Source organism: Protomyctophum parallelum, assembly GCF_964188405.1.
Source record: "Protomyctophum parallelum genome assembly, chromosome: 13".
Classification (NCBI taxonomy): Eukaryota; Metazoa; Chordata; class Actinopteri; order Myctophiformes; family Myctophidae; genus Protomyctophum; species Protomyctophum parallelum.
This window is the reverse complement of record NC_139708.1, coordinates 21,725,853-21,738,071: the sequence shown is the minus strand read 5'-3', so window position 1 is coordinate 21,738,071 and position 12,219 is coordinate 21,725,853. Positions and strand designations below refer to the sequence as shown.

Sequence of the window (12,219 nt, the reverse complement as noted above, 5' to 3'; positions counted from 1 at the left end):
CCAAATAGCGAAATATGTATTGCACGAGTGGCACGGTCGTCCCTAAACTGAAAAACACATTAGGGTATTCTTTGCTTAGTTACATTAATCCTTCCTAATGCTGTCAAAATGATAATAGCAGCTTGTAATCAATGGATGAGTAGAGGTCCCCGTATACTTCCATTCCAACTTCTTAATTGGAAACTAGATTCCAAGAGCTAGGTGTTCTTAAGCTTAAATTATGTTACGAAAAATCCTAAATCTATGTTGAGCAACATGCCAGTATACAGCCTTTTCCTTGGCATTAATGATCTTGTATACTACTGTACACTACAGTAGGTTTAGACCTTGCACGCCGACATGATGAACAGACATTTCTGACAAACAAAACATTGACCTCTACAAATATTTGGGAGGCTTACAGTACATCAACAACATTTTTACTCACGCTTGGTGAGTAAAATGTTCCATAGCTGCATGATAGTAGTCATCCTGTCAAGTTCAAGTTATGGCATTAACAGGGACAGCATTGTCAGAGTCTCTCACTGTAGCCAACACTGCAAAGAATGTATATTTTCTGGGAATTGTAAAGCGCTCTAAGCATCTGCCGAAATGGCATGTCGTAGCAGTTCACCTAAACTTGGGGAGAAAATGTATCAAAACAAGGTTCTAATTTATAGTACAAATATTACGACATCCTAATAATAATAGAGCGAATGTCTGAATGTCTGTCTGTCTGTCTGTCTGTCTGTCAGAAACAAACACTTATCTCCTCATTGCCTGCACCAATCGCTCCCACTTTTCACACAGGCATTGACCATAATAATATGGAGGTCTTAACGAAGCCATTTTTCCAATAAGATTAATAATGAATTTATTAGTGAATAAAAACCAGTTTATTTGTCCGTGCTCTATCTCCGACCGAGCCACACTATTAGCACACATCTCTCCATGCCAAAATAAATCTGCACGCTCCCACAATCCAGCTAGGCTACTTTTTTACCGACGCAACTGTCATATTTACTGTACAGATATTGTTTTTACATCACCACACGATCATGGAGAATTGTAACTTGAAGAATTGTGTGCCTGTGGAGGGGGTGTGGGACGCATAATTCGATAGGTCACCGTTTGTAGTGTGACGTAGGAAGCGAAACCCAGCCCCGTCGGAGCATCTGTTCTGTGTCCGTGTTGGATGTGAATGACCAGCGACACACAGCCAGGACTGCAGCCGCTCCGAGGACACTGTTTCTGGGCTTATGATCAGTGACACACAGCCAGGACTGCAGCCGCTCCGAGGACACTGTTTCTGGGCTTATGATCAACGACACACAGCCAGAACTGCAGCCGCTCCGCCGCTATATATAAATGCACCATTTACACTGTCCGCCCCCTCCTCAACCACCTCCTTCGCCGTGCATTACACATGGGCTACATGCACGCTCAAAGCCTGGACACTGACAACGACAGCTTACAGCCCTGCGCGCACCCAGCGTGGCTGCGTGACACACTGAACAGCACGATCACAACGGAATGCTTATCTGTCGGGGTCTCGGGGTGGCCAAATGGAGACGTTTGGAGAAGACAGATCCCGTGCCGTCGGAACAACACAATGACAAAATACATACAGACAGATGCAATGACAACGACACGTTCCTAAATCACACAAAACATCTAATTCTTATCCTGATTATATAAAGAACAAACTACAACTTGCTTTGAAGCCCAAAAAGCCAACCTCCGCGTTCACCGTTTAATAGCTTATATCTCCACGGGCAGCAGACGGTGAGCGGTTAGGGACCGTCTACAAAGTGCAACACCGACCTTGAAAATATTCAATAACTTCCATTTATAGGCAGAATATCACCACCATATTTACATCACACATCAATGGTGTACTTATGATTGTACTACAGCATTTAATTAGCCTATACTTTAGTGCCCAACCCAACTTCCCAAGACCATCTGTAAACAATTCCCCCCCCTATCAGTAATGTGATCTATTACATCACACACTGAACATGATTTGCTGTTTGCATATATTCAGAACGGGTAAGGACTAGTAATAAATAATGAAACGAAAACAAAATAACAAAAAAACAGTTTACAGAAAAAAATACCAAAATGTTAACTATTAAACATGGTTCAATATAATACAGGCCCATTAAGTATCTTCCATCACAATCATATTACAGACTTTTTATGCACAAATTTATGCACTTAAAGCAGAGTATTTCTTGCACTTTTGCTTCACAAATCGATGACTGGGTTGTTTTAAATTATTCGTTTTCATATTGCTTCTAAATAGTGTTTTGTTTTTATCTGTAAAGTTGTCTTCCTTCAGTTCTTTTATTTTTTAAGTCAGTATTTCCAGTGTATTTCAGCAACTGAAGTACAGCCATACAAGAATGTTAAGTAGGCTACACATTGGGACTTGCTAGTCATTCCCTCAGAGTGCATCGTCATTAGAAATTATTCAGAAATCCACAGTGAAGCTATATCCTATCTCAGACCAGCTAGGACACGCCACTATACAAAGTACTGTAGCAGCTGCCTTGTGTCTTTTCGCACTTTTCTCTCATTTCTCCTTCCTCTTCCCTGGAAAGATCTCTCGCTTTAGCTCAGACAACCTTTGTGTTACTTGGGTGTGCGGGTGCAACACCCCCTCACGTTGATGTAGCCCAGGATGGAACAGCCGGCCTCTACACGCAGATCTCAATCGCTGTGGGATGCAGGATGCGGCCACCTCCGTTGTTTTCTCGGTTGACCCGCTCGTAGCTTCCCGTGGACGAGGGGGAGCTATTGGTGGACATGGACGAGTAATGGTTGTCCATCAGAATGCTCCCCTTCGCCACCGTGCAGCCAGGCGACAAGGACTGCTGCTTCAGTCTGTCCACTAGCACGTCCTCCTCCGATGACGACGAGCTGATGTCCACCGTGGGCCCGCTGCCCCCGAGCCCCCCGCCGCCAACGGCGTTCCCATTTTCTGTGTCCAGCATCCAGCAGTGATTGAAATAGCTGAAGACCTCCTTGACAGAGCAGCGGCGCTCCTGCTCGACGGAGAGAAGCCTCCGAAACATGCGCAGTGCGTCGTCAGTGAAGCGGCGCCACTGTGACGGCACCGTGCCCGTCCTGCGGCGCTGCCAGCGGACAAACTCATCGTAGAAGCCGTCGCACTGCATAGCTTTCTCCCAAGGGAAGTTCCCCGTCAGCATGCAGAAGAGCAGCACGCCGAATGCCCACACATCCGTGCTGTAGTCCACACAGAAGCCCTCGTGGCGCATGGGGTCGCAGAGCTCTGGGGCAGTGTACGGGATGGTTCCACTCACGCGTTTCACCGGTGAGCCGGCGCGGCGCGTCATGCCGAAGTCGGACAGCTTGATTTTGCGGCACTCTTTGTCAAAGATGAGGATGTTCTCTGGCTTGATGTCTCGGTGGACCAGCTTTTTACAGTGCATGTAGTCCAGGGCGATCGCAACCTGGTGGATACATCGTTTGGCCACCGTCTCGGGGAGCCCCACCTTGACAAAGGAAAGGGAGAAAATAAAATAATAAGGCAGATAAAAGAATGATGAAGTCACACACGCAGGACAACACCAAGTTAAGATCTGTGGCAAATTCCAAACCCCTCGATCCATATCATTAGAAATGGTGAGAATGTCAAAGAATGCTTCCATACTGCAGAAATACCTTTACACAGCAACGATATCAACTTGTAATTCACATAGATATGAGTGTGAGTGAGTGAGCAGTGAGTGAGCTGGAAATGAGAGCCTAATTCTAATTCTTAGATCTAATTGTTTCAGGGAGCGGGGTGAGAAATAAAGAACTGGATTATGTGTAACATCTGTGCCCAGAGTCACATTGGTTCCATGCATTTTTTGTTTGCTATGCACCATTTTTCATGTATTTTATTATTTTCTACCAATCCGCTGCGCTATGAAATGTTTCTAGTTATCTGCTGGACTATATGCCATGAGAATCCAGTTGGATACATGTGTTGCTATGGCAACAGGCATGATTGGGAAGCCCCGCCCACAGCTCACCTGGCTGATGGAGTGAGGGGCAATTACATTGTTTGAGCCACCTGGAGAGATTGACTCTGTCAGTCCAGAGTGGAGGTGCAGAGAGACAGACAGGCTACTAGCCCTCCAAGCAGAACCCAAATGCTACTGAAGTTTCTGACATTTGTTCGACCCAGTGCATTGGGTCCTGTTCCACGTCGTCCATGCCACCTGATTAAAACATTTACTGGCTCATGTTTACATGTTAAAACGCCTCCCCGCGCTCTTTGACGATATTCTTCAGTATGAGGCTTTCTGAATATGTAAAGTATAAGTACACATACATACCTTTGCGAATATCTCCTGTGGCGCGGAAGCCGTTAAGTATTTTTAATATATGTTTGCCCGATTTGGAAGCTTGGATTCTTCTTTTCCTTCCTTGTTTATTGACACCTCATTGTACCGCCTATCTGGCTAGCTAGTGGCGCTATAGCTATGACACAGCAGATCAGAGGCAGGGACGTAGCCTCACAAGCCAACCGCACACCGGGAGGCGGTACAATAAACGGTAAACAAACAAGAAGAAATAAAGCGACCAAATCGGTCAAACAAAGATTAAAAATACTTAACGGCTTCCGCGCCACAGGAGATATTCGCAGCTGGATGTATAGCTACTTAAAGTTACCGAATTCAGAATAACTCAAGGAAAATAATGGCGTCACATGCCGCGGGTCCTATTTTAGAGAGAATCTCCATATCCGCATATAGGAATTTCCATACGAAAGTACAGTAGCGAGCAGGGACCCAACGTAAAACTCAACAAAATATCAAAAAAGTTTTACGTAGGGTCCCGAAAGGGGCTAACAGGCTACTGACGTGAGCAAGAGGAATATTTCCCAAGTCTTGCCATTCTTTCCTTTTTGGATCATTCCCTTAATATTGGATTATACCTTTGGATTTAGAGACCTTCTTCCCATTCCTGGAGTTTGGATATTCGACCAGTTTTTACAAAGGAGTTTAAGGGCGGCCAGAGGAGACTGGCCACACTCTACAGACTGGTTTGGATTTGCTTTATTTTTTGGACACCTGAGTTTAGTTTTGGACACATTGGGCCTGATTCTTCAACGCGTTTCCGCTGATATAATGACGTGACGATTGTGGAAAGGCATTTACGTGGATTTCCCACATTAATTTGGAATTCATGGAAATTACCGTGAACTTGACGCTCACGTAGGTTTGTCGGAAACTCCGTCAAATCCTACGGGACCTCTTTAGGTGGCGGAGAAATCTACGCAAGCATACACTTGCGTATAGATTTATAGGCTTTAGTCTTCATGCTGAATCAATAAATTGTTCCCAAATCTCAGATAAAATATGTAGGCATGTGTCCCCAACATATTGGTCGATCAGCACATAAAAAAATGATAGCATATATATATATATATATATAAAAAAGCCGAGTGCACTTGTATGCCTAAATGCATGCATTAGGATATTTCTATCATGCGCGATTGGGGCTGCTCACTCGGCAGAATTCTACTCGAAGTGCAACGGTTGTGAGCTTGTAGATCGGCTCTCGCGGACTCGCGCTGCATGTTAAAAAACAAACTCACAATTATAATAAGAACATAGGCTTATCTGCATTCTGCACTGTACGAATCCAACATTGTTTAGTGTAGTAATGCCTGCAGTAGGCGGCAGGCCTATTGAAATTGTTTTGTTACGGAGCTCCTTGAGTCAGTTGACTGTCGGTCGGTGTGTGTGTGTGCAGCGTGCTGCCGATCCGATTCACATTGGAAAATGAATAGGGCTATATAGCCCTATATAAAAAATAGAAGACCACATTAGCCTAATGAATGGCATCAGAGTGTTTGAAAGCCAGCTCACCTCCACTCGCTCTTGTTCACAAACATGACGGACAGACTTTATAATAATGTATATTGATATTGATCACATGCATGGATGCCACACACAGAATAGTTTAACTCACTGGATAAACTCACTGGATTATAATTTCTTCAGACAAGAGGATCCCAGGCCTATATAGGCCTATAATTATTCACTTATGAATGTATAGGCTACTGTTCTTTATCGCGCAAACAGTGTTGAGGGCCCATGCCCCCCTCCCTCTCTCTCTCTCTCTCTAGCTCTCTCTCAAAAGACGACTTTTGCATTGACATATATCCGATATTTTAAATATCGGATATGTTTTACCTCTGCAAAGGTGTGAGTGAGCACCCGCCTTGGTCCGAACTTAATTAAATAAATTATTATATTGCTTCAGCGGAGCACGCACCGTTGTAAGCTTGGAAATCTTTTTATTTCCTTTGGTGTCCTTTGATGGATTGATGTCAGTTTGTACATATATATAGTAGCCTAAGTGGTAATATACAATGGTGCAGTCTGCGGCTGCAAAGCCTTTTATCTTTTTTTGACAGACGGATCTCAGACAAACTGCTGTCTGCTGAGTCATGCTTGAAGCCTTTTATGGTGCGATATGGGGCGTGGATCAATGCAGATGAGGTTGTCGGGTGCTTTTCCGATCACTTTGCACCCGCTGAATTCAGTATGACATACACCTGCGATACGCCTGCGTACCTGTGGTACACACCACTCTCTGAATAACACGTCATCTCAACGCAGCTTGATCGGACGGATAAATACGATATCTGTTTCCGCCACAGTGTAACGGTGGCGTATTTCTTTTTAATGAATTAGGACCACTGAGTTTAGTTTGGACAGTGCTAGGACACTTCACACCCCTACCTTTTGAGAGTTTTATTTTATGTTGATTTGGTTAAGTGAACATTTTGTGATCGAGAACTTGATTTTTCTTTTGATTTAATAAATCACTGTTAAGCTTATTTACTGATTTCTGTAGTGATTTTTATTCTGAACTGACCCACCACCTCCCTCATTTTTTGCTATAATAGGTTTATTTAATTGTTATTATTGTAACCGTTATATATGTTACAACCTTTCCTAGGCTGAGGAAACTAATATTACAGATCATTTGATCACATAACCACCACATTATTACACAGGTGCACCACATATTCATTTTGCATTCCTTTCAAGTCAGTAACATCCATGTGATGAAACATACCGTGATTTAACTCTTATAAGAATATAAATAGAATTCTATTTAATGGGGGTCTCCCGGCTCCCATCTCTCCAACTTTTTAGTGAAGAGAAAATGCATTTTCAGGTCGGGATACCAATTTGATCCAATCGGGAAAGAGAAGAGAACTCGTACAGGATAAACAAGTGAAACTGTATGTGATGACACAAAGAAATGAGCAGGCAAAATCGAAACTTGAACACTATATTGGAAGCTAACAAATGGAAGCTGAAAGTATCAGGAAGTATTTATTGAAATACATTTAAGCCTCTGACAAAGCCAACAATAAACAAAAAATGTTGGGCCGAACAAATATATATAATGAAGAAAAACTCTAAAAAAGGTGTTGTATCCTGCCCTTTTTTCTTCTTCCTAGTTATTTGTTTGGCCCAAAACAAATGTTTATTGTCATGATTTGTCAGGAGCCGAGTTGGCCTTGTCCGAGGCTTAACGGTCTTTAAATAAATAACTTCTGAGACGTCTATAGCAAAAATGAATGGGAAATTCTCTTCCGGGCCCCTCGTCGGGGGCGGGACTGCAACGCTCTATATAGTAATCCAAATAGTCGTAAGAAAATAGTCGATAGTTCAGCGGCTGGCAGCCCTAGTACAGTACCCCGCTCTTTCTCACCTGCGGGGGGATAATGTCAAAGAGATCTCCAGCCAGGGCGTACTCTTGGGCGAAGATGTAAAAGTCGTCGGTCTCAAAGGCGATGCCAAACATGTTGATGATGAAGGGACAGGGCGACAGGTACAGAGAGATGCTGTATTCCCTCAGAAAACTCTTCAGCTTGGTTGTCTTCTTCCGCAAGAACTTCAAGGCCATTTTTGTGCCTGAAACAGGAAAGCAAGCCAGTTTACATAACTGGCATGCAGTATACAAACCTGTTCCCCTCTCATGCTATTTTTTAGCTCCATTTCAGTGCCATGGGGGATTATAATTAATGGCTACTTAATTGTGGGAATGAAACACAATTAATATGCTTTTTTCATTTTAAAATGTGATGAATAATTAAAGGGAGTGGGATTACTCAATTAAATCCATTTGGGTTTTGGGTTTGTATATTTAGTAAATATCCCAAATCCTCTGTCGGATTTGTGTTTCCATACAGTGTTGCCTCTGTAGCAGGCAGGGCCTCATCTGCTTTGATGTACAGGATTTGGCAGGGAATTGAACAGGAATTATGAATGTATTCAGCGGTGTCAACATATCCAGCCAGGAATACAATTAGAAGATTAGACTAGGCAAAAAAAGTGTATTTTGCCTCAGGCCATGAGAAAATACCAAACTTAGAATTTTGGACAATTCAAAGTTCCTTTTTTTATTTGCCTATAATGTCGTGCCCAAATATTTTTAGCACAAATATTTGTTTAGGATATATAATTTATTTAATTTGTATTTGGAAATGATGGTGCACAAAGTATTAATATAGTAATTAAAATGTTATTTGTATAGTTGCATACAGGTTGTCCCAATATCCCAAGGCACGATCTGGACTTGTCTTACAGCATGCAGTGTGCCTCTACACACCATTTGGAAACCACTCATGTACACAGTAATGTGAAGCCACTGGAAACCTAAAATCCATTTCACTGTCTTGAGGGAAGAGCAATAAGTCCAGAGCCTTGGTTCACTTCATCTCCACTCATCCGACACACTCCCCCAAAACTACAGCACAGCAGTGAGTATAGGCGTGGAAACAGACACATTACCACCACTAATTTGAGAGGAGGAGAAATACCCACACAATAAGTTGGAGAGATGCCAGCTTCAAATGCCACGTTGTCTGACTGTAGCTACTGTAATGGCTGGTGTGTCAGCGAAGGTGAGGAGGGATGCTTCTCCAATACCACTGGCTCAGCTCTACTTATTGCACCAAGAAAGCATTGAGCAGGCACAGCTAGACTTGCATGAAAGATCCATTTGCCATAGGACGGTTTTCCATTAACGTCATCTCTGAAGTAATCTTGAAATCAATTCCATAATGTAAAATAAATAATACAACCCTATTGCAGCAGAGTTGAAAGTTGAAACTAAATTTCAACAGAGAACTGAATAATAGCCTTGCAATTAGAGATGCTCCGATAATCAGCCAGCGATCGGTGATCGGTCATATGGACCGACCGATTCACTCTGATCTGTGATCAGCAATTTACCTTATCTGGAGAAACTGATCTTTTACACCATTTAAGTGGTATAAATGTCAATCAGATATAGAGCATAATATCATTTTGCAATTTTGTGACCGGCCTAAACATTATCCCCTTCCTCCCCCCCACACACAGGAACAGTTTTGACATATAATAATTTTGGAAACATAGAAATTAAATTTGCAACATTTCGGAATCGGCCGATCATGAGAAAAACTATCCGTATCGGTCCCAAAAAACCTGATCGGAGCATCCCTACTTGCAATGGTTGTTTTCTTCTCAAAGAACTGTTCAGCAGCAACCAACATAATGATGTTATATATTTATGAACCATCTATCTGGCCCCAACGTTTGATGAACTTATGCAATGGCCCCAGAGGCGTTTCTTGACAATAGTAAAAAGAGATTTGATGCTTCGCTTTTTATGAATAGCTCTTTCCTATGAATATTGTAGATTAATCTAAATATCCAACCACCCTAAAATTAACAGATCTCAAATTCAGAGATCATAAATTCCCTTAAAATTCTAAACCTTTTGCCCAGTTACAGTATGTTCACTGCCAAATTGGAATTGTAATGTACAACAATAAAGCTACAGTATATATACTGGTTATCTCTCTGGAGTCTATGAACCTGTATAGACTCCTGTGAATTCACACTGGCGATTTCCATAAGCGAATACTTAAAGTAATACCATTCTCTACACTGTACTGTCTAATTTAATGCTGTGTACCATGTATTTTCAGCTGTTTGTTATGTAACCATGTTTTGACAAAAAAGTATTATTATATTAAAGTACTATTATGTAAAAAAAGAAACACACTACCCATTTAAGTGATCAATTCAGTTCAGTGCCTCAATTGGTGACAGAAACCACTGTACTACACTGTAGATGGGTTCTTTGTGTTTCTATAAAAGCTATGATTAATGGAGCAGGTGCAGAATGCTTTAGATTTAAATTCAGAAGATATTTATTCATTGTGAATTCTGAGTTTAGAATTTTGATCTGTGCTCAATTACTGAAATAATCTGATCTATTTCTTAGGATTTAGGATGCAGAAATATTTTTTCAGCTGAAATGAACACTTGCAAGCCAAATAACAAGACTCTCTGAAATCTTAAAATCAGGATGATAAGATAATGAACTGAATGTTACTAACTCTAAAAGAGAGTATCATTTGCATATGATAATCACCTTGGATGCTCATCTACCATTGCTGCGATACATGTATGAGTGCATGACTAGCAGAAATGCCTAATTAATACTCCTGCACTGAAAATAGCTAATTTACCAGCTCAGTGAGCTTGTCAACTATTTTCGACTAAGCATCAATCAGGCTAAAGCCTTTCAGACTTTTTGCAGTGGGTAACCAAACATCCTTCATAGAGTTACCTCTGATCTTGTGGACGACCAGGTCCACTTTTCCATATGTGCCCTTTCCCAGTTCTCGGATGACCTCATAGTACTTGTTGATGTCCAGCTTCTCGAGGTTCTGGGCAGCGATGACCTGGAGCTCCTCCAGGATGTCCATGGAGGCACGGGAGGAGCCATGGGGTGAAGAGCTCATTCTTCCAGAGGGAGAGGCCGGGGGCAGAGGAAGGCTGCTCTGGAGACTTCTGTCCCTGCGAGGGAGAGGCCGGGGGCAGAGGAAGGCTGCTCTGGAGACTTCTGTTCCTGCTCTGGAGAGACCGGGGGCAGAGGAAGGCTGCTCTGGAGACTTCTGTTCCTGCTCTGGAGAGGCCGGGGGCAGAGGAAGGCTGCTCTGGAGACTTCTGTTCCTGCTCTGGAGAGGCCGGGGGCAGAGGAAGGCTGCTCTGGAGACTTCTGTCCCTGCGAGGGAGAGGCCGGGGGCAGAGGAAGGCTGTTCTGGAGACTTCTGTCCTTGCGAGGGAGAGGCCGGGGGCAGAGGAAGGCTGTTCTGGAGACTTCTGTTCCTGCGAGGGAGAGGCCGGGGGCAGAGGAAGGCTGTTCTGGAGACTTCTGTTCCTGCGAGGGAGAGGCCGGGGGCAGAGGAAGGCTGCTCTGGAGACTTCTGTTCCTGCAAGGGAGAATGGGAGGAGCAGGAAGGTTAACCACATAACCCATTGATGCGACCAGATTCTACAAATGTCTTCCAAATCCTGACAGTTTTCTGAAAAACGTATCAGTGGTACACTGGTGCTCAAACCCTTTCATGTCAAAGACCCACAGAATTTTCTGTATTTGGCCGCAGACCGCCATCTGAAAATATGTTGTTCCAGGGCGTCAGGGACCCCCCCAGGAGCAACTTTTGAGTAAAAATAAAGTTAAATGTTCACGTTCAAGATTTGTGCCACATTTTCACGAAAAAAAAAGAAAATCAGCTCTACAAGCTTGTAGATCTGCTATTTTTCAACAGCTAAAGGTTAAAATAATGGTTAAAGTGGTTAAAAGCGGCCCAGGCCGTATAGCGTAACGGTCTGGGCACCGGACTGGTAATCCAGTCGCAGTGTGCCGCGGGTTCGACTCCCGGACCCGACACGGCCTTTACTGCATGTCATCCCCCCATCTCTCTCCCGTTTCCTGTCAGCCTACTGTCTGTCCCTTCAAAAAATCAATAAAAGGCGTAAGCCGCAAAAAAATATCTTAAAAAAAAAAAAAGTGGTTAAAAGCTATAAGGTGACACTGATGCGTCCTCATGTCTAAATGGGTTAAATAAAACATACTTCCTCTATTCGAAAAATTGCCGATCTACAAGCTCACAATGTGCCACAACAGGTTATGAGCTTGTAGATCGGCTTTAAAAAAAAGAAAGAAGATTTAAGTTTTTGGGATGCCTGGGTGAAAGTGTTTAAGGTGGAATTTGAACCAGCATTCATCCATGCATTCATTCCCACACAATTGTGCAGTATACAATGCACATACTGTACAATATACAGTACTGTATATACACACCACGTTTTTTTTCTTTCTGTTACAAACATCAAAGTGGAGACATCTGTGTTT

The 12,219-nt window shown here is 42.9% G+C and overlaps 1 protein-coding gene across 1 annotated transcript; it reads right to left on the bottom strand.

Annotated features, from left to right (window-relative positions):
- Positions 1-377: 377 nt before the first annotated feature.
- On the bottom strand, positions 378-11,008 carry unm_sa1261 (un-named sa1261). The gene is made up of 4 exons (XM_083780063.1): positions 10,648-11,008; positions 7,735-7,937; positions 2,081-3,500; positions 378-677 (listed from the first exon to the last, which is right to left on the bottom strand). The coding sequence occupies exons 1-3, from the start codon at positions 10,820-10,822 to the stop codon at positions 2,682-2,684; spliced, it is 1,197 nt and encodes a 398-aa protein (XP_083636189.1). The 5' UTR covers positions 10,823-11,008; the 3' UTR covers positions 378-677; positions 2,081-2,681.
- Between the last annotated feature and the right edge of the window lie 1,211 nt (positions 11,009-12,219).